This window comes from Suncus etruscus, chromosome 8, assembly GCF_024139225.1.
Source record: "Suncus etruscus isolate mSunEtr1 chromosome 8, mSunEtr1.pri.cur, whole genome shotgun sequence".
NCBI classification, from domain to species: domain Eukaryota; kingdom Metazoa; phylum Chordata; class Mammalia; order Eulipotyphla; family Soricidae; genus Suncus; species Suncus etruscus.
Genome location: NC_064855.1, coordinates 113,353,164 through 113,375,744, shown reverse-complemented (window position 1 = coordinate 113,375,744; position 22,581 = coordinate 113,353,164). Strand labels below are relative to the sequence as shown.

At 47.0% G+C, this 22,581-nt stretch overlaps 1 protein-coding gene across 1 annotated transcript in view; it reads right to left on the bottom strand.

The window, feature by feature from the left end:
* IPO5 (importin 5) overlaps positions 1-22,581 on the bottom strand; it is a 43,984-nt gene that overhangs the window by 5,966 nt on the left and 15,437 nt on the right. Inside the window, exons 7-22 of the mRNA XM_049778635.1 lie at positions 21,255-21,377; positions 21,058-21,178; positions 17,927-18,014; positions 16,458-16,564; positions 13,659-13,783; positions 13,470-13,559; positions 13,207-13,380; positions 10,172-10,390; positions 8,726-8,809; positions 7,458-7,590; positions 7,200-7,321; positions 5,902-5,998; positions 4,508-4,680; positions 3,741-3,852; positions 3,596-3,651; positions 2,456-2,578 (exon numbers count right to left, since the gene is read on the bottom strand). Coding sequence (XP_049634592.1) covers positions 2,456-2,578; positions 3,596-3,651; positions 3,741-3,852; positions 4,508-4,680; positions 5,902-5,998; positions 7,200-7,321; positions 7,458-7,590; positions 8,726-8,809; positions 10,172-10,390; positions 13,207-13,380; positions 13,470-13,559; positions 13,659-13,783; positions 16,458-16,564; positions 17,927-18,014; positions 21,058-21,178; positions 21,255-21,377 — 1,947 coding nt within the window. The remainder of the gene's footprint in view (positions 1-2,455; positions 2,579-3,595; positions 3,652-3,740; positions 3,853-4,507; positions 4,681-5,901; positions 5,999-7,199; positions 7,322-7,457; positions 7,591-8,725; positions 8,810-10,171; positions 10,391-13,206; positions 13,381-13,469; positions 13,560-13,658; positions 13,784-16,457; positions 16,565-17,926; positions 18,015-21,057; positions 21,179-21,254; positions 21,378-22,581) is intronic.

Below are 22,581 nucleotides of genomic sequence, written 5' to 3'. Positions count from 1 at the left end.
TACACCTAATATCTGGTTCCCAAGACCCCTCCCAGAAAAGGGCGGGTCTCAGGTAGGTACACCTAAATCCAGGGTGAAGTTACATCTCTCCCTTCTCTGAAATATAAAGACCCTTTTGTAATTCTGACTCCACCTTTAGCCAAAGGTGGGTTAATATTTTCATGCAGCAACGTAATAAAGTGAAAATTAACATACCATCCCTTTTCAAAAACATAACATTTCTGCAAAATATACTATAAACCTGTAACTTAAAATTCTCTTAATGCTTTTCTACCAAGCACTATTCCGAAACTTTCATGTTCCTATACTTTTAAACTATATTGGGGGAACTTTTTGTTCCTATTAACCTTCCCTACACACAAGTACTACAGCATAAGTGCATAACATACATTTTATAAACAGGCTAAGTACATTAGACTTGTAAAACATTTTGCAATTGAAAATATTAACTGGAAAACAAAACTCATTTAAATTATAAAGAAAATGACTAAATCAAGACAAAGATGCAGGCGGTTAGCAATTAGATCTTTAAATGGGCTAAACTGTTACTACTTCCTTTTTTATTTTTAAACCACGAACTAACTAAAACTTATCCATCACCAACTATGAGTAAAATATATGACTACCCACTTAGTCCCTACACCTAAAACCATAAGTTCAGATGCTGGTTTGTCCCACGCTGATCTCACCACGTGGCTTCCTTCCATAGTCCCAGGTCCCGCAGACGGTTTGCTCACGCTGTTTCACCTTTGTGATCTGGAGGGTGGATTCCAGGCTTGCGCTTTCCGGAGCAGAGCAGAGCTGAGCCGAGCTGCTTAGAAGCTTTTTGCCTGCCGTTTGCTTTTCCCCTCAGGGCGGCACTTAGCAAGCAAGTTTTTGGCCACAGCTTTTTTGCAGGGGGCTTTTGGATGTTCAGAGTTCTAAAAGTTCAGTCCGAAGTTTTTCAAAGTCGAAATCCAAATTCAAGCCGAAGGTCATTCTCAGAAAATCTGTCCACTTTCAATAGTCTTTTTTCTCCTCCGTTTCCAATTAAGCTTTTAATCAGTCTTTGAGGAGGCCGAGGTTTTTGTTTATTGTAACAAAGTGTCAGTCCTAGTCCTGGGCCTGGGCCTGGGCCTGGGCTGGAGGTGATACAAGCTTCCATCACCTTTGTTTCAGTGGCCTTTGAGCCCCCAGATGGGGTGTCGGCCATCTTTGAAAATTGTGGCAAGTGGCCCACGAAAAGAGCCAAAATGAAACTGAAAAGCAGAAATCTCACCATCATTGCTGTTTTCTTGGGTCCAGGGTTCAAATCACAGTTTGAGCACCATTTGTTGTATTAAATAATTAACGATGGTGGTGGATGGATGCCTTTGTCCTTAGGCCCCGGCCACGTGGCTTCATCCCCCCATCAACCGGCGGGTCTGGGGTTCAGGAAAGCGACGGGTATTGAACTCACTCACAGGCAGGCATCAGGAAGCATCAACTTTATTCATGCCCTATTCACCACATGTGTGTGGCCTATCTCATAACCTTTCAAGCATTCAGCCATTCTTACCTGGTTGATCCTGCCAGTAGCATATGCTTGTCTCAAAGATTAAGCCATGTATGTCTAAGTATGCGCAGCCGGTACAGTGAAACTGCGAATGGCTCATTAAATCAGTTATGGTTCCTTTGGTCGCTCGCTCCTCTCCTACTTGGATAACTGTGGTAATTCTAGAGCTAATACATGCCACGGGCGCTGACCCCCTTCGCGGGGGGGGGGGGGGGGAGAGCGGGCCCTCGGCTCTGGCCGTGGGGCGGGCTACGGCGGCTTTGGTGACTCTAGATAACCTAGGGCCGATCGCAGGCCCTCCGTGGCAGCGGCGACAACCCATTCCAACGTCTGCCCTATCAACTTTCTATGGTAGTCGCCGTGCCTACCATGGTGACCACGGGTGACGGGGAATCAGGGTTCGATTCCAGAGAGGGAGCCTGAGAAACGGCTACCACATCCAAGGAAGGCAGCAGGCACGCAAATTACCCACTCCCGACCCGGGGAGGTAGTGACGAAAAATAACAATACAGGGCTCTTTCGAGGCCCTGTAATTGGAATGAGTCCACTTTAAATCCTTTAACGAGGATCCATTGGAGGACAAGTCTGGTGCCAGCAGCCGCAGTAATTCCAGCTCCATCCAGCACCATCTTTAATTATTTGATTCAATAGAAACAAATGTATTATGATCAACTATGCAATACATGCTCTTTTTAAATTAAGTAAAGAAAATCATATTGTAATTTAATGAAACAAACAAACAAAAAAACCGTAACCAGCAAACTTTAGACACATTTTGAGTGAGAAGACACTGAGTGTGATAAAGGAACCTTGGAAAAATGAAAGAGTCTGAGCTCTGAGTTCACATTGTTGAAATGTGGCCACAGAAGAGCTCCAGGCCTGCTTTCTCACGTGCTGTGGAGAAGAGAAGGGAGCACTTACAATTAGGTTGACGATCAACGGAAGCAGCTGTTCAAACCAGGGCAGTACTTTCTCCTTGTAGCTACTGAATATTGAATGTAGAATGTCTGACACTTTGGTCAGGATATAGACATCGTTATCATCCTAGAAAACAAAAAAAGGAGCAGTCAGACGAAGGAAGACGAGCCCACAATGTTTATAGCAACATGCATGATTTAAAACCATGCAAAGTGAAATGACCAGGAGCTGGGCCCATGCAGTGAGTGGGTGGCCTGTTCTTGCTCTGAGCAGACACAAGCGATGTCAAGTGTGGTGCTGTTTACACAGGCCCCAGAGCTGGGACTTGGCGTCCACTTGCCCAAGGCTTTGGGTTGTCTTTAAGAATCAAGGTGGGGGGCCGGGCGGTGGCGCTGGAGGTAAGGTGCCTGCCTTGCCTGCGCTAGCCTAGGACGGACCGCGGTTCGATCCCCCGGCGTCCCATATGGTCCCCCAAGAAGCCAGGAGCGACTTCTGAGCGCATAGCCAGGAGTAACCCCTGAGCGTCACAGGGTGTGGCCCAAAAATCAAAAAAAAAAAAAAAAAAAAAAGAATCAAGGTGGGATCAGTTATACCAGGTATTGTGTGGGTGTGTGTGTGGTACGTGAAGTAGGGTGTGTGCAGTGGATGACCCAATTGAGAGCTGTCCTGTGCCTCAGATCTGGATCCCAATCTGTTTGCTGCCGTCAAGTGGCTGGCTGAGAGGAGGGGCAAGTGCTTGTCATGCTGCAGCCCAGCTATGTATGAACAGGACTGAAAAGCTATGTGGGTCTGGAATGTGCCAGAGAGGCAGTGGCCAGGGCTGAGAAATCCTTAGGGCTTACTTTACTATCAGCCCAGCCTTATGTGCGGCTTCTGGCAGCTAGTCAACTTCATTCTGGAGGGGAATTGGGGGTTTGGGTCACACCAGGTTTGCTCAGGATTTACTCCTGGCAGGGTTTGGGGAACCTAGGGGATGCTGGGGCTCAAGTCAGAGGTCAGCCGCATACAAGGCAGGCACCCTCCACACTGTACTGTCTCTCTGGTTCCTGCTAGTCCACTTGCCACTATCATGGCCAAAGCACTACCGAGAATGTCAGATGAACTAGAAATAAGCACTGAAAACAACATCTTCAGCTACTTTACCTCATCTTGGAGTGACTCTTCCACCTGCTCATCATAGTCTTCGTCTTGTCTTTTAACTAAAAGACACCCAAGTAAGTCCCTTTTTAAAACGTTTGTGATAAGGGTCAAGTCTATGTCCAGAAAACAAGATGCAGGGCTAACTTACCTTGCCGCAATTCTTGATTTTTAAAATGCTCTTCCAGCTTTGCTTTCAATATACCTCCCAATTCTTCAAAATGTTCATTATTAAGGCATCCATCTCCCATCACTTCAATGCACTAAAATGAGATGCAAGGAGAAAAGATGACCAGTGAGACAGGTGCACAAAGTAGGGACCAATTCCTCAAATAGTCAAAACCAGTAGGTGTCTTGCGAACATCCCGAGCACAGACTCTCAAGGGCCAGGCCTGAGGCAGAGGGGCTCAGAGCTGGCTGAAACGAGCCCTTCTGGGGGAGCAGTGACACCACCCCCCAGCAGATGCCATGGAGACAGCTTCACCTGGAAGGAGCATCCCATGGGCAATGGCAGCATCTGAACTGGAGTATATTGGTGGGGAGAAGGAAGATACTGGGGAATGTCCACACCATCATGTAAAGGCAGCTCTGGGGTTCCCAGGAAAGAAGAGGGGTCAAGGTGGGACTCAAAGGAAGAGGTGACTCCAATAGCAAGGGCAGGGGAAAACGGGAATGGCAGGACAGATTGATTACTGGACAGGAACTAGAACAGAGCTACAGAGGACACCTGAGCTTCTGTAGTCAGATCATTAGACAAACGATAGAGCAAGACTAGAATCGATAATGACGATTAAAAAGACAAAATAAGAGCACCAGCCAAACACTCAAAACAATACAGCAAAACTTAGGAAGCTGTAGAAAGCCAGTTTAACAAGTCCAGTAAATAAATCTAAGTTGTGTGAAGGAAAGAGAACTCACCTTGGCAAAAGAATGCATTATTTCCGAGAGCACGTCCGAGTCAGGCTCTGTGCCGATGGCCTTGATGAGTGCATCGCACATGAAGTGCCACATCTGCGTGAGGTACTCGGGCCCTCGAACTTGGGCACACTCCAGGAGAAGGGGCATAGACTCGGCTGCCGCCACTCGCACGCGTTGCTTGTTGTTAAGGAAACGAAATCCCTGGCCTACTCGGCTGTGGCCTAGGAGCACCTGGCGGCGGCTGCTAACCCTGAACTGCTCGCCAAAAGGCCGGTGGTAAATATAACCCGAGCTTAAAAATAGAAACCCCTGTCCGTTCAGACAGACTTCCGTCCCATCACCCGTGACATTGGCAGTGAAGTCAGTGTCACGAGGAACCAGACATGTGTGCTGGGAAGGCACTGGTGTGTTTAAGATGCCCACACGGTATCAGCTTTTAGCAGCAACAGCACTGTCCAGGCAACTCTACAGCAGTGACTAGATGAATCACTTGGAGGAAACGGCTTTTCTAACTCCCGCCCTCCTCACTTCAGTCCCCAACTAACACTAACCTGCACCCCTATGATGAATCTGTCAAGGAAGGTCCTGGGATTTCTGGTGGACTGTTCGCTCTGCCCACTGGGATCCTGGGAAATGGGTGGGGCAGAGTCTCCAATGAAGCTCCCTGCAGGCCTCTGTGGTCAGCCTGGGGCCCAAGGACCCCTCCACCCCCATGGGCTTGTTCTCCTGCAGAAAATGGTGCCTGTATCGAGGCACAAAAACATACGTGTTTCTGGTCCAACTGTGGAGGGCAATGTTTAACACACAACTGATTTGTCTCCAAAGAGGTTCTTTTCATCTGCAGCTTTGGCTTTTAGGTTTTCAAGTATCAGTGGGTCTCTGACCCAAGGGGAGTGTAAATATCAGTGGGTCTCTGACCCAAGGGGAGTGGAGTGTGAGTGAGTGAGTGTGTGTGCGTGGGGGGGGGGGGGCGGGGAGAGGGAGAGATAAAAGACTAGCAAGCTGAAGTCCTTATGATACTGTCATTTTGTCATGCTACGGGCAGTAGTAAGACCCAGGGACATACAAGGAACCAACTTCAGAACCAGAAGCTTGCTAGTGCTGACATTACGAGGATCGCCCACCTCACAACTACATAGCTTAGTGCTCCAATAAGCTCCTTCATTACCTCTCTGTAGAGATACTTTGTTCTTTTTTAAAGTCTTTTTTCTTTGTGACTTTTGGCTTAATGGATCCCCCCAAGAGTAAGCTAAGGGAGCTCGGGGGGGGGGGGTGGTGGGCCAGGTGGGGGCATATACAGTGCAGAGGATGAAACCTGGGCTGGCCACAATGCAAGACAAGTACCCTGCCCCACTCTTCAGGCCCCAAGAAGTTCGGAACTTTGACTAGGATATCATCGTGGAAGTAAAATTTCAGCAAAGGGACCATCAGTTTGACCACCTGTTCGGTATATTCCACAAAGCCTTCCTTTAACTCCTTTGCATAGCAAACCTGAAGCCAAAGGATTGGAAAAGAAGAAAAGTCCAGGTTAACTTTACATTTTAAGTAGTTATAGCAAAATAGCAAAACCTGGTGCCACAGATCTTCTATCCTGACTACAATTACATTTAGAGCTGCAGGATTAAACACACATATGCGCGCGCACACACACACACACACAAAATCCTAAGGTAAAACATCAAAAAAAAAAACATTGCATCTTGATTTCCAACTAAGGATACCAAAAAAAGTATTTCGATTAATTTTAGGCACTAAATATTGAAGGTCAATATATATACTTTCATATAATTATATACATATACATATATATATAAACTTACTTTAAATGAAGCAGAGAACCCAACACTTTAAACTGAATCATTGACTTATATCTAAAAACATGCCTTCTTCATCCCTGCATTTGGAGCATTTAGTGATAATCTCCATTCTATCTTAAAACAAATCCTTTAGTGTCATAACACAAGCTCAGAAAGAAACCCAAATCCCTTACCACCACCACCGATAGTAACCAACAACATTTTCATTCCCAGCCTCCACTGTTCCTCAATTCTGGGTTGTCCCTAAAGGACCACACCCTGCAGTGCTGGGGCCCAAATGAGGAGCACACCCAAAGTCTGATGAGCCCACCACAATAGGGAGCAATTGGTCCTTAGCAGAGCCCAGCTGCTTGAGCCTGGCTATGTGATAACAGAACCGCTGGAAGTATTCCTGGCAGTGTTCGGGGGTCACGTGGTGCTGGGGCCTAAATGTGGGACACACACACACACACACCCTTAGGAATGTGCTCCTGTGTTCCCCTTCCCCCACCCGGCCTCCTGTATTTCTTTACTCAACTGAAATCACACCATTTCTATCTTTAACATCAAGAGCACATTCCTGCTCATCCATTCAAAGTTAATCCTTGGCCAGGGACTGCACGTTAATCAGAGAACAGAGAACCCCTTGTTCTTGTGCAGCCTTGCAAGGGCCACTGTCCTCCTTCCTGGCCAGAGCGGTTCCTGCCACCTCCCTAACAGAAGGGCTCCCATGGGCTGTTGCACGTTGTCCCACTTTTACGGCAACAGCACCAGTGGCCACAAGGAGTGGTAGGTCTTCAACACGGAGGAGCAGCAGCATTCCTGCTCAACGAACCCTCACACGCGCATGGCGAGAAGCTGGAAAAGACACTGAGTGAACAAAGGGGACCACTCACCAACATCTGGCACGCAGTGGATTTTTCTTCCAATCCTGCAGTTTTAATACCAAAACTCTGCTGGTCGCCAAGATTCACAAACTCCCAACCATCATCATCACTCATGTTCTCCATGTCTTGGGCTATTTGAAACAAGAAGAAAACGAGGTCAGGTAAAGAAAGGGCAAAGGTGTGTGCATGAAAGAGAGAGAGAGACAGACAGAGACAGAGAGACAGAGACAGACCTTTCCAGCACTGGGTTCCTCTGATGACACTTACTGTCCAGAAGGGCGACTTCTGGCTTGATGGATGCGGTCTTCATCAGGGGGCCCATGACCACTGGCAGGTACTGCTGAAATTCCTTCCCGAGGATCTTGCACATTCTGGCCCATGCAGAGATCATGTAAGAGATCTGAGGGGAAATTAAAACTGACTTCAGGGCCAGAGAATTGGCATAGTAGTTGAGCATTTGCCTTGCATGCGGCCGACCAGAGAGGGACCCGGTTGAATTGCTGGCATCTCATATGGTCTCCCAGCAACCAATAAAGTGTAAAAAACAACAACAACAACAATTAAAAAAAAAAAAACTGACTTCAGAAAAGAAACAAGGGCTAATTAAGACAGCCGAACCAGGAGGTCCTAATTTGACAAGGTTTGCAAAACCCTTTAAGCACAATTCTGAACACTATGGGGGTGGGGGGGGTGGGGTGGGTGGCGCAATAAGAGTGATGTGGTCGCCTCCCAGGAACAGGGGCAGCAGAGGCGAAAAAGGCCAGTATTGACCAGGTTCCCTTTCTACCTGAGAGGGCAATACGTGATTAAGGCCCATTTCAACCCAAGCCCTAGGCACTAGCTTTCTCTGGAAGGTAGGATCTATTTCATTTGCTTCAACCTTACTGACAGGCCTCCCGACCATTAAACATTAACAACCCACAAGCACGTCTTTCATAAAACTGCACAAATCCGTATAAATGGCTGCATCTACTTAAGACACTCTGATGACTATGTTTAGACAGACGGAGCACAGAAAATTACCACTGAGCGTGTCTGTACTTCATTGTGCTTACAAGCCAGAAAATGACTTTTACTCTGCAATATCACACACGTACCCACCTACATATTCACCCACTATTAAGACTAAACTATTTGAACATTAAAATAGTCCCTTCACGCAAAAACGTACTGGATGCTTCCCACACAGCAGACAAACCTTAGATCCATCTTAGTACGCGGCTCCCCGCCTCCTCCGTTCCCATGTCCTCCCATCTACTGGGTGGGGAAACCACCTGCTAGCTTGTCTCTGTACCTACAAAATACAAGCGTGCTCTACCTTGCCTTATTTATTTCTTCCTTTTCTGTCTAAGCATTCAGGGAGTTATAGTGGAGCTTTGTGAAGGCAAAACTGAATCCAGCCATGATGCCTGAATGAATGAATGGTAGGACATCGTGCCAGGGACCCAGAGAAGGATGCCTGAACCAGGGGCTGCTCTTTGGACACTGCGCTCCCTTGTGTGCTTTGGTCACTGCACCTGCGGCAGCAGCATTACCTGAGGGTCGTCATCCTCCATGTCGCTGAAATCTGTCTGGGTCTTCAACAACAGCTGCATCACATCCGATGCGTCTTGCATGAACTAGAAGGAGCAAGCAGAAAGGAAAGATAATGCCATCAGCAGGCAGTGTCAGCAGCTCTCGTTGATAACCAGCTCTGCTTCTGAGGCGGGAACAGACTCCAATGGCATGGCAGGTACATTTCCCATAAGCCCCAATCTCTCTCCATCCAAGCACTATGCTAAAGATTCTCACCATGGTGCAATGCATGGAGGAACTCCCTAAACTCTATTTAGGAATCCGAGCATGAAGATTTCCCCCAATGACAGCACGTTCATGTATTTCTTGTAACAGAAACCCACAGAACTGTGGGGGTCACACCTGCTCCCTATAATCCAGACAACCTCCAACATTTGTGTGTATGTTGAGTTTTCAAGAGAGCTGGGAAGCCAGAGTGCAGAAAGAATTATGCAACTGGCTTCTTAAAGGCAAGCAGCATGAAGTTCCCACTGATACTGGCTCTGAGAACAGACACATGGATCCCCAATGGATGCAAGAGCAAAAGATGCAGCAGACCAGAGCCACAGAACCCATCCCATCTTCTGTGCTGGTCTTAGAGACAAATGGGAGAAGAGGGACTCTAGTCTGAGTGTGACCTCAGAACAGGATTTGCTGGCAGGAACGAAAAAGACAATGTCCTGGGGCCGGAGAGATAGCACAGTGGCCAAAGGTAGTTGGTTCAAATCCCAGCGTCCCATATGGTCCCCTGTGCCTGCCAGGAGCTATTCCTGAGCAGATAGCCAGGAGCACCCCTGAGCACCGCTGGGTGTGGCCCAAAAACCAAAAAAAAAAAAAAAAAAAAAAAAAAAAAGAAAATACAATGTCCAACAGGCCCTTCAAAGCCTTTCTTCAGGAGCCTACAGCTCTGGGGCCAGAGTAATAGCATAGCAGGTATCGAGGCCTTGCATGTGGCTTAATGGGGTTCAATCTCTGACATCCCACATAGGTCCGAGAATCACCAGGAGTAAGCCTTGAGTGCAGAGCAGGAGTGACTCCTAAGCACTGCCGGGTGTGGCAAAAAAACAAATGAAAGACCCTCAAAGAAACAAAAATGAAAAAAAACAAACGCAAAGAGCAAATAGTACTCTCTGAATTCTTCACACCCTCTGAAGCAAACGCCATGTTCCCAGACATGTTTAAACAGGTGGAATTTAACCTAAAGCCTGTGAACTCCACAAGGTAGGCAAAAGGCAAAACCGCAGGAGGAGGAAACCTCAGCAGCCAACCAAGAAGAAAAACAAGTGAACACATGTGTCAGGCACAAAACAGAGTGATAGGGTGAGACCAAGGGGAGACAAAGTGGAGGAAAACGCCCAAGTGTCCCCAAGCAACTGGCTGGGAGAATCTCCGTGTCGCTTGACCCACTCGAAGTCCCCAGGACTCACCTTTTCCTTGCCAACCGCCAGCCCGATGAGGCTGATGCACTCAATGGTCTTCCCACGTAGGAGCCGGAGCTCCTTCTGGACAGCATTCTCCACGATGTGTTTCAGCGATGGCATGAACAAGTCATAGTAGGGAACAAACTTTTCCTCAGCAGTATCAGCAACTGAAGCAATGGACGTCACGACTTGTTCCAGGACTAACTTGGTACCTTTCTGAATCAGCTGGAAAGATACAAAAAAAAAAAAAACATTAGTGGAGGATGAGAAAAATGAACAAGGACCCTGCATCAAGTCCCCAAATGCCTGTGTCATACAGCAGGACAGAGACCACCAGTCCTTCAGTCAGAGCGGAGCATCTGACAGAGCAATTTCAAATCTGAGAACCCCTAAGGCTCAACTGGAGCATGGGGCATGGATCTCATCTCTACCAAGCTTCCAAGAGCACGGTGCTGGCCTGGAAGAAATTCTCTGTCTTCGTACACTGGAGCAATAGCACAGAGGTAGGGCATCTGCCTTCAAAGCAGCCGGCCCAGGGCCAAGGTGGGTTCAATCTCCAGCATTGCATGAGGAGCGACTTTTGAGTACAGAACCAGGAGTAACCCAAGAGTTGCCAGGTGTGGACCCCAAACCAGAAGAAAAATAAAAGTCTGTCCTTCACCTTCCCATCTGACCCTGCCCAGAAGCTCCCACACACAATACCATGAGCGCCTGCCCCTTTCTGTGCCTGATGCTGTGTTGGTAGGACCAAGGGACCACCCCTTTTTCTGCTTAAGGATGGGTAGTGTCCTCCGAACTAGTGGTCACAAAGGCAGATGCAAGCTGTCAAAATTATCAGGACCAACTCTGGATGGAACCTTAAGAAACCTGAACCAGCCAACTACCTGGTGGTCTCACCCGAAACGTGAAGGACTCTGATGATGGCAGAGGAGTGCTGTGCCTTGGGGCACACTCAGTCCGACTCACCAACCGAGCTAGACCTCCTTCCCAGTCTCTGCATCTACCTGGTCACCCCAGGGAAGATGAAAGCCAGTCACCGCACTGCAGCCCCTAGCTCAAACCTTTCTTTCTTTTTTTTTTTTTGGCCACACCCATTTGATGCTCAGAGGTTACTCCTGGCTAAGGGCTCAGAAAATGGCCCTGGCTTGGGGGGACCATATGGGACGCCAGGGGATCAAACCTCGGTCCTTCCTTGGCTAGCACTTGCAAGGCAGGCAGTTTACCTCTAGCGCCACTTCACTAGCCCCAAACCTTTCTTTCAAGCCCTATCTGAGGGCCTATTGCTGAGTCAACCCCCTCCTCCCAAGTCCTCCCATATACTATTTTCTTGGACACTCTTGGTCTGCTGACACTCAACGTTACCGCTTCAAACTCCATTCCTGACATTTGAGATATTCCACTGACCCTCGCCTGTGCTCTACTACATGGTCTAAACTCACTACACACAAATTAATTTAGTGTTAGGAATGAATGAAAGCCTTTTCATTTTGGTCCTCTGTTCTACTGTCACTCTATTAGAACAATAAACTAACTGGACTCAATCATTGCTATTCTTTTTTGTTTGGGGGCCATAGAGGGCAGTGCTTGGGGCGCGTTCAGGAATCACCCCAGAAGGGATTTTTGGGGGGGGGGGGGCCCATAGGAGGTGCTGGGGATTAAACTAGGGTGTTATAAAACCAGTGTAAACTCACTACAGCATCTCTCCAGTTCCAATCACTGCTATTTTTACCAGTACCTTTTTGTGCACTTCTTAACCTCCAAATATAAAACCTAGTTGGATAGTTAGCAAATAAAAATAAAAAATTCATAGCTTAATTTTTTGGAGTGGACCTTTTCATTGTTTCGGGGCCACACCTGGCAGTGGTCAGGACTTACTTCTGGTTCTACACTCGGGGAATTACTCTTGGGCTTGGGGGACTTAAAGGAGGCTGGAGATGAAACTGAGGTTGGTCGCATGAAAGCAAATGCCCTCTTGACCTGCTGTACTATGCCTCTACACCCCCTCATACTTATTTTTAAATATTTAAAAACATATTTTTTCTTTTTTCAGGCCACACCCGTTTGATGCTCAGGGGTTACTCCTGGCTCAGAAATTGCCCCTGGTTTGGGGGGACCGAACCTTGGTCCTTCCTTGGCTAGCACTTGCAAGGCAGATACCTTACCTCTAGCGCCACCTCGCCAGGCCCTTAAAAACATATTTTGTCTGGGCCCGGAGAGACAGCACAGTGGTGTTTGCCTTGCAAGCAGCCGATTCAGGACCAAAGGTGGTTGGTTCGAATCCCGGTGTCCCATATGGTCCCCGGTGCCTGCCAGGAGCTACTTCTGAGCAGACAGCCAGGAGTAACCCCTGAGCACCGCTGAGTGTGGCCCAAAAACCAAAAACCAAAACAAACAAACATATTTTGTCTACTACTGACACAAGATTTTTTTCCTTTCCTCTCTTTAAATGCAAACCAGCAGAAAGAAAATGTTAAAGCTTTCCAAGAAATGTCATTTAGAGTCACCTTTCCTTCTAATTCCCAGTGTTACCACACAAGTTCCCAGAACAATGGTTGCACTTTCTCCTCATGCCTTACAAACACTACAGTGTTCATCTGCTAAAATGGCATTATCCTGAATCTGTGCCACTGCTAAGAACACAAAATAAGTACTTCCAAATAACCTATATCTTGGGGCCAAAGTAGTAGCACAGCAGTAGGGTGTTTGCCTTGCACATGGCTGACCCAGGACGGACGTGGGTTCAGTCCCTGGCATCCCATATGATCCCGAGCCAGGAGCAATTTCTGAACAAAGAGCCAGGAGTAACCTAAGCACCATGGGGGGGGGGGCAACAAAAATATCCCGCCTCATCTGCAAGCCAACCACCCCAGTATATTCCATTTCACATCAAGCTATTCTCATTGAGCCCAATCCAGGATAGACTTAGTCTGCTCAGCTCAGCTCTCAGTGGCAGAGTTGGGTCTAACTTCCTCCCTGTTAAGTCCTACTGAGAAGCCCCCTTTCTCCAAGCTCCTGTCATTCCTGAGCAGATGGGCCCTTACCTCCTGCAGTTTAAGTGCCATAATGGAGTGGAGGTGTTTGACCAGGTTGTCCAGGTAGGGAACCAGCAGGGACTTGGGGCAGTCTTCGGTGAAGTTGATGAGCGCGGCTGCAGCATGGGCCTGCACGCGCTGGTTGCCTTGGTCTTCCATGGTCTGCAGCAGTGCAACAATCACCTGCAAAAAGCCATGGCCTGAGCACAATGACTTGTCCTAATCTAGGCCCTCCCCGCCGACCTCCCTGACTCCGAGGCAATGTGGCTGACCTTCTCGTGGAATTTCTTTTGGAAACCAGGAGCAAAGTCTGTTGCCATCTGTCCTACGGCATTGCAGGCTGCATACCTGACTCTGGGGTGCTGAAGAAGGGTCCTGGGTATTAGTAAAGCGAAGGGGCACCCAAGGGATAAATTGTGGCAAAATAAAAATCAGCGAGAAAATCACTTCCCCATACTTACAGGATCCTGAAGAAAAAGCAAGACAAAATTTACTATCTCATTGAGAATTCCTTCCATTTGCTGGTGGCAGCCCTCGCCAATGGCAGATAAGGCCATTAATCCCGCGTGCCGGTATTTCCAATCAGCTGCAGAGAAGAACCCACACACAAAACAAGTCACTTGGCACTGAAATCATGCCCTCTGGGTAGCCACAAGCACTAAGACAAATTTTCATTTCTTAGAGAAAAAAAGATTTTACGTAATTACGAGAAAAAGTACAGCATGGAAAATCTCACTGTTAATGTGGCCATATCAAAGAATCATTCCTATTCCCCACGCTACAAGGGGCAGGTGGCAGAAAACAGTTTACCATATTAGCTACTTAAAATAGGATTTTCCTCCAACATTACCAATTGGCAGTAAGTATCTAGACCGTGTCATACACTCTGTTGAATATAGACTTAACGGATTTTGGAAGCAAAATGAGGAACTGAGCTGGCCACATTTCTCTAAATGGGGTCTAAGAATTCTGGGGCTCCTGAGATGCAGCCTGAGGGGAAAGCAGTTTTAATTATGCCTTTCTTTCACCATTCTCAGCTTGAGGGTGCCCTGAATCACCCCAGGGATTAAATAGAGTGTGAAATCCCAAGGAGTGAGGATAGAAGCAGCTCAAACTTTTACAACTGAAAAAAAAAAAAAAAAGGGAGGACATTCTTACTGAATCCTTTTTCGGTTTTGGAAGTGATTCTTCATGAAAAGATAGTATTTCTGTTACTATTTTTTTAGTTTTTGGTTTTATGGGCTGTAAATATGCCCCAAGTGCTGTATTTCCAACCATGGGTGAGCAGGTCAGAAGTAGGGTCCCTGCACAAAATCCAAACCAGGCTGAGGGTGAAACACATGTAGTCTGGCAATCTTCTGCCTTGTATTGAAAGCAAGCGGCTGGCTAAAACTATTTTTTTTTTTTTTATTAAGAACAGAAACCAACCCTGGGTGGGGGAGTAAGGACAGAGTAAGGACAGACAGCTCAGGCTATCCTGGGCCAGTCCCACCCAGGTTTACAGGTAAGATAATCTCTGTTTCGGGTGAAACCAAGTTATAAACAGATACAAAGCCAGGGGTGATCTTTGTTTTGAGTAAAATAAGGTAGAATCTAACAATGTACCATCCCTGTTGGTGCTCAGGGCTTACTCCTGGTAGGCTTTAGGGACCCTATGGGGGTGCCAGTGACTGAACCCTGACCAGCAGCATACAAGAACGCAATAGTCTAGATTTAGAAGTGACTTCCTACTTCAAACTGTTATGGTTAGTGTGTAATCTTTAGTATTTAAAGCAAAAGCAATAAAATCATGTTTTATTTTTATTTATTTATTTGGTTTTGGGCCACACCTGGTGGTGCTCAGGAAGGAGTTCATATGGATGCCAGGATCGAACCCGGTCGCCCTGTGCAAGGCAAACCTCCTACCACTGTTCTACCACTCTAGTCCCAAAATTATGCTTTAAAAATAAAGTGTTTCCCCCCCTCTGGAGAGAAAGTGCTTTTCTGTTAAGCACGGATCCCTCATTCAGTGCCCCAATTCTCTAAGTAAATTTCTTTTCATAAAACTATTCTGCTTCCAATAAAACCACACACACCAACCAACAAATAAACTATGTGGAAAATAGGCGCCAGCTGTCAAGAAACTTTCCTCATATTGATTAACTACAACCTAAATCCTGGTCTACGCCAAGCACCCCTTTTTTGCTTCCAGAGACCACAATCCCAGTGTAGGAATACAGCTCAAACTCCTTCATGTAGTTTAAGTACATCTACATAAGAATTCACTATCCTGGATAAATCCATGTGGATCCAGCTAACAAGCTGTTGCAGCAACTTAAAGTCAAGTTCTTATATATCACAATTATATCAACAACAAATTTGGATGACCTTATATACTTTTGTGGTTTTTAGGCCACACCTGGCAATGTTCAAGGATTACTCCTAGATCTGCACTTAGGTAATATGGGGACCATATGGAATACTGGGATCTAACCTGGGTTGGCTGTGTGCAAGGCAAAGCACTACCCACTGTGCTATCGCTCCAGCCCCAACAGAGTACAGTCTTTTAACAACTACTGACATAAGTATCTTTTAATTTGAGAAGAGAAGAGTTTGATTCTAGCAGCTACTGGCTAACTGTATTCCTTCAGAAGAAAAACCCTCCAAACTCCAAGGAGGCGTGGAAAAGGGGAAACCGGTCACAAGATCCGGATACAACAATCACCTCACTAGGCTAAGAAGGACGGCTCAGATACTTTTCATGCAGAACCCTGAGCTCAGGTCCCCAAAGAGAGAAGGTGGTAGGCCCCTCTCCTTCTTTCCCCCAAATCTAACTACCAAATAAAATGGTTCATTTTCTTTGAATTTGCTAAGTTTTCCTTCCACACTGAAGATGCTTTGGAAATGCACCAAATACCTATAGTAGAAGAAAATATTTTTTGACTCAACAAATTTAAGATTCCAAAAATACGAAGATATGTGTGTGTGTGTGTGTGTGTGTGTGTGTGTGTGTGTGTACTCACACATACATGTGTGAACATTCTCCAACTATTGCTGCTTTGAGCTCATGGGACCAATCACATGGTGCTGGGATTTAGACCTAGACTTCTTGAGTGCAGACAGCAAGCAGTGCACTGAGCTACTCTGGGGTCCCAGAAAGCATTTCCCCAGCATCACAGACACAGTGAGGTCATCTCTCTCCTCCCCTCCTATTCCCCCCCCCCATACACACACCTCTTTCTCTGAGCCACAGTCCCAGCAAGGGAGAAAATAGAGCTTACGGTTTTGCAGCATCTGCATGATGTGTTCCTTGATCATGGGCAGAACCAGCTTTCCACCGAGTCCACAGGCCATTCGGTCGAGAGCGCTCTCGCCAGCAACTGCATTGCTGCAGAGACAAGGGGGGAGCCACTCACTACCACCACCCAGAACCGGATTCCCGACTCAACACACACACAACCACACATGAACGTGAACCACACAAGGAACCAGCCCAGCCACCTTTTGAATGGATGCAGTGACAATGTGAGCCACGAACCCCAGGGAAAAAAAAAACTTAAAATAAAAAAAGGTTTTGTTTTTGGGTCACACACACACCCAGCAATGCTTGGGGGACTCAGCATTCACTGCCAGGGATGAACCCAGGCTACCTGCACATAAATTATGAGCTCAGTCCACTGAGTTCTCTTGTCTGGCTTGCAAATAAAATTTCATCACAATTTACCATGGGTAAAAAAAGTTCTTTAGCTTTGAAATGCTTCCCCCCTTTCTTGGGCAGCAACTGTACAACGGGGCGGGCATTCCCTTGCCCAAAGCCAATCCAGGTTCAATCCTTGGCATCCCATATGGTTTCCTGAGCACTGACAGGAGTAATTCCTGAGTGCAGAGTCAGGAGTAACCCTGGAGCACCAGATATGGCCCCAAAACTACAGGGGTAAAAAAAAGAAAATTCTCTCTTCACTAATCAAACTTAGTATCTAAGGGCCAGAGAGACAATCCAGTTAGTGAGTAGGGCCTCCTCTTGCATGTGACTGCCTGACATCCCATATGACCCCCAAAGCAAAACAAGTATCACCCCACCCTAAATAATACACCACATACACAGCCAATTTCTCTTCTCTCTTTTTTTTTTGATCCTTCAAGCCTCAGTAGTATTTGATCCTAAGATTTATCTCAGTTCTTACCAATACCTGCAAACCCAACCAATGGGCAGAACACAGAACCCTAATGGTTCATTCAGGCTGTGTGTGTGTGTCCCCCTTCCAGGATAAGTTTATTTTACCTCTAAAAGAGGTGCAAACTGCATTGCTAAAAACGGTATGGGGAAAGAGCTTAATTCCAGCATTTTTCACTGCAACAGAACTGGAGCTGCCAAATCTGTTGGCTGTGAAGGCTTTCACACTTGGGAGCTGTTAAGGTTGGTAGTGAGAACTATTCTTTGAAGATAAGCGACCTTGACAACAGTTTCTTCGAACCAATCTCCAAATATACTTCCAGTCAACAGGCTCACAAGACGATCTTATACGGCGTGTCCAGCACCACTGAACTAGAAGCCACCCAACCAAATTCAAGGCCAGTAACTGAACCAGGGGAGGGAAACACGATCTGACTTCTCTGGAGAAGCATCACTTTCAGGGGACACAAAAGCGAGCCAGAGTGAGACCAGTCACTCGCAGTCATGGAACTGAAGTCCTCACTCTCAGACTGGACAGTGCTGAGCAGAGAAGGCTGGGGGAGGGTCAGTCCTTACCTGTCAAAGTCGTCATCCTCCAGCTCGTCTGCATTGGCCCAGTCTTCATCCTCTTCAAGATCGACCATCATCGCTAACATCTGAGGAACTAAGTAAGCCAATCGTTACTGTGAGCTCAAGACTATGAACTGTCCTTTGGGACAAACAAGAAGTTTAAGATTTTATTTTTAAAAAAGGGAAGGATTGACTTTGCCTTGAAGAGCAAGACAAAAAAATTATTTGCCTGTGTAACCAAGTACCTGGCTTAATTTCTGCTTAGATCTTCTTGGTGGTTTTTTGTTTTGGAGGGGCACACCTGGCAGTGTTTGGATGTCACGCCTTGCTTTGCACTCAGGATATACTCCTGGCGGTGCTCATGGATCATAGGGGAAGAAGAATATCGAACCTGGGTCCATCTGTATGCAAGGCAAACACCCTCCCCACAGCACTATCTCTCCCATCCCAGATCTTGCTTTTTTTTTTTAAGTTAACATCAAGAGGGGCCAAAGATGAGACTGGAGAGATGGCGCAGCGGTGGGGTGTTTGCCTTGTGCACGGCAGATCCAGGACAAACGGTGGTTCGAATCCCGGCAGCCCAAAAGGTCTCCTGACCCTGCCAGGACCAATTTCTGAGTGCAGGGCCAGAAGTAACTCCTGAGCGCCACCGGGTGTGACCCAAAAACAAAACAAAACAAAAAAAGGGGCCAAAGAGATAGTAGTTTGCCTTGCACAGAACCCCTAAATTGAATCCCTGGTATCTGTATGGTCCTTTGAGCACCATGGGAGTGATTCCTGAGTACAGAGTTAGAAATAACCCCTGAGCATTGCCAGGTGTGGTCCCCAAAAAGCAACAAAAAAAAGTAACAAGAATTTTTTAAAGTCAAACTTCTCCAAACCTTTCACACTTTGAGGAAAGCAGTAATATCCTAACCTATCTCACAATTGAAGTTTAACTTTTATGTAAGACTTAGGACTAAGTATCTTGGTTTTTGGGCCCCACCCAGCAGTACCTCTAGTGGCAACAAGGCCTTTTTGCACCTTATATCCTGTTCTTTCTCTCTCTCTCTCTCTCTCTCTTTCTTTCTTTCTTTCTTTCTTTCTTTCTTTCTTTCTTTCTTTCTTTCTTTCTCTCTCTCTCTCTCTCTCTCTCCTCTCTCTCTCTCCTCTCTCTCTCTCTCTCCCTCCGTCCCCCTCCCTCCCTCCCTCCCTCTCTCTCTCCCTCCCTCCCTCCCTCCCCCCCCCCCTTCTCCCTCTCCCTCCCTCCCTATCACCCTCCTCCTCCCCCCTTCTCACCCTCCCCCAAGATTTTACTTGTTTTTCTGGAGACACCAAAGGTCTCAGGACTTCAGGAGTAAGTGCTAGGGAACCACATGGAAAGTCCGGATGGAATCCGAGTCAGCTGTGTACAATGCAAGGGCTCCACCTGCTATGCTATGGCTCTAGCCCTTTATTTTTATGTAAAAATACATAAAATATTTTATGTGGATGGATCTTAGCCATTTCCAATGTTTATTTCAATTTCCATTTCTAAATTTTTCCACAACAAAATTTGCTTTGATGAAATTCTTATATCGATCTTTGGGGTCACACCTGGTGGTGACCAGGGCTTATTCCTGGCAGTCAGTCTTGATGAGGCTTAAGGAAACATATGGAGTTGGGGATGCAAGTTAGGTTGGTTGTGTGCAAGTCAAGAACCCTACCTGATGGGGCCGGAGAGATAGCATGGAGGTAGTGAGCTTGCCTTGCATGCAGAAGGATGGTGGTTTGAATCCTGAATCCTGGCATCCCTTATGGTCCCCCGAGCCTGCCAGGAGTGATTTCTCAACGTAGAGCCAGGAGGAAGCCCTGAGCAATGGTGGGTGTGACCCAAAAACCAAAACCAAAAAAAAAAAAAAAAAAAAAGAATCCTACCTGCTATAGCATTCTCTCTAGCCCTGCTGAGATGTTGCTCAGTTGAAGAGCATTTACCTCCAGGTCTGTCCCTGAGTTTGTTCTTGACCCTCAGCACTGCAGAATCAATCAATCCTTCTTTAAGAACATACTACATTAAGCATTATTTAGGTCTTAAGGGGAAAAAAAGTTTTTAGGGGCCAGAGAGACAGTATAGCAGGTAGGACATTTGCCATGCATGTAGCCACCCTGGATTCAGTCCCTAGTGTCCCATATGGTCCCTGAGCTACACCAGGAGTGATTTCTGACACTGCTGAGTGTAGCCCCAAAAACAACAAAAATAACAAAAATAATAACAACAAACACTAAAAACCAAAACAAAACCTAAAATAGCGTTTATAGGATAGTTGAGATTGGGACCCCCCCCCCACACACACACACATAAACTGCAGGGGCCAGAGCACTAGTAAAGTTGCATGTAGCTGACCCAACCCAAGTTAAATCCTCTGCATCCTGTATGGTCCCAAAATCTGTCAGGACTGTGGCTCCGAACAATGTGGGGCATGGCCCAAGCAAACCTAAAGAGAAGGTTGCAGTGACTTGTGATAAAAGATCTAGTGGCTCTTAGACCTGCCCTCCCTCAGGTCTATCTGCCTACACGCATACCACTGACTGATTCTCCAGAGAGCCCACAGCATAAGGACTCTTAATTCTGCTCATCCAAAAGTCGTTGCTACTCATTTTCCACATGAATTTTAGAACCACTCTTAATGGCCTGCTCTGCTAGAACTGCCCTATTAAAATAGCTTTGGTTTCACATGAAACCGAGAACGGATAATTGGTTCTTTCACTGTATCCGATTTCCCCCACTAGTCTTCTGCTAGATATCAGGGTCCAACAGGAGCAAGGTCAGGGTGCCTGTAGCCTGGCCAGTGGGGAAATCAGGCACTCATATTCAAGAATATTAGAAAAAAACAAATTGCTATTGCTGCTCTTTGGGGGGTGGGGCATGGCCATATCTGGCTGTGCCCAGGGCTGACTCCTATCTATATGCCATCAGGACTTAGTGGAGCTGGGGTAGGAGAAATGATGCCATATGGGGCGCCAGGGATCGAACTCGGGTTGGCAGCATGTAAGGAGAATGCCCGACCCGCTGTCCTACTCACTGTTCTGGCCCAGAGCACAACATCTTAGATGTGACCTGCTCAGCAAGTAGGTTTAAGGGACAGCGAAAACAGACCACCTGGAGCCCTGCGACTTACTAGTCTGCGCGATGATATTGGTGTGCTTCCGTAGCATGGCAGCGGCGGTCTCCGAGAGGGTGACGATCACTTCGAGGGCGAGCTGGCGCTGCATGTTGTTGAGGCTGGTGTCTGCGCAGAGCTGCAAGGGGGACAGCAACAGCTCAGGGGCAAGCTCGTGGCCAAGAGCGAAGTGAGGCTTGCCGGGAGCTGTTTACCTTCAGACTGAGCTGTAAGGTGGCTTCTAAGTGAGGACGCAGGTACTTGGGGACCGTGTCTGCAATCTCAACGAGGGATTTTAGGACCGAGTCGTCGTTCTGGTAGCATGAGTCGTTCACAGCCTAGGAGAGATGAAGTGGTTCAAGGAGTGGAAGTTTGTCCCTCTAAGAAGCCTCATCATAGGCTATTTACAGAAAGGCAGATGACAGAAAAACTGCGGACTGTGCCCTGCACTGCCAGTAGTAAGTCAGCAAGTAACGCTATGAAACAATCTTACTTACAGCGACAGGTATATTGCTCCGGATTTAAGAGCAATTTCTGAGCATGGAGCCAGGAGTTTCCCCTGAACACTGCCGGGTGTGACCCAAAACACATATACACACACAATCCTACAGCGACAGATATATTGCACACACACACACCACACACGGTTTCCCCTGAGCACTGCCGGGTGTGACCCAAAAACACACACATGTCCATACATCTAAGTCTAATCCCAAACCCATAAAACTATAGCCACTGCTGCCACCACTAAATGGAGCTACACACACACACACACACACACACACAACTATAGCCACTGCTGCCACCACTAAATGGAGCTACACACACACACACACACACACACACACACACACACACACACTCCATTCACTAAATGGAGCTTCTCCTAGATCCTTGGCCACTGTATGGTTCTCCAGTGTGGCCGCTTCTACCTACCCGTTTCTGAATAATTATTCCCAGCTCTGGCAAACATTTTAAGCTACCCTAAATTCAAAGGAATAAAAGCTCCAGACAGATAGGACTGACTTAGTAGCAAGTCTTAGGCAACAAGCCTTTAAGACAATAGCACGGAACAGCCAACATCTTGCCTCTTGCCTTCTCTTTTCACGTAGGGGGGACACAGAGAGAAAAGTCCCTGGCTAGTCATGCAATCACCCAGGCCAGAGAAGTTGCGCTCATCAGTCCCTCTGAACCCCCACACCCTCATACTCCTTCACACAGACTCCATTTCTCCGAGGACCTGTTTCTGGAACAGTGACCGAGAATGGGCACAGATGAGGCTATTCATGCACCCCAGCATCTGAGATACTAGAGATTATAATGAGCTCAAGTGATATTACGTCAGAGGACTTTAACTGTCAGACTGGGAGAAAAACATGTCAAATTCATGATGACTGGGCCGGGGAGATAGCATGGAGGTAAGGCGTTTGCCTTTCATGCAGAAGGACGGTGGTTCGAATCCCGGCATCCCATATGGTCCCCCGTGCCTGCCAGGGGTGATTTCTGAGCATAGAGCCAGGAGTAACCCCTGAGCGATGCCGG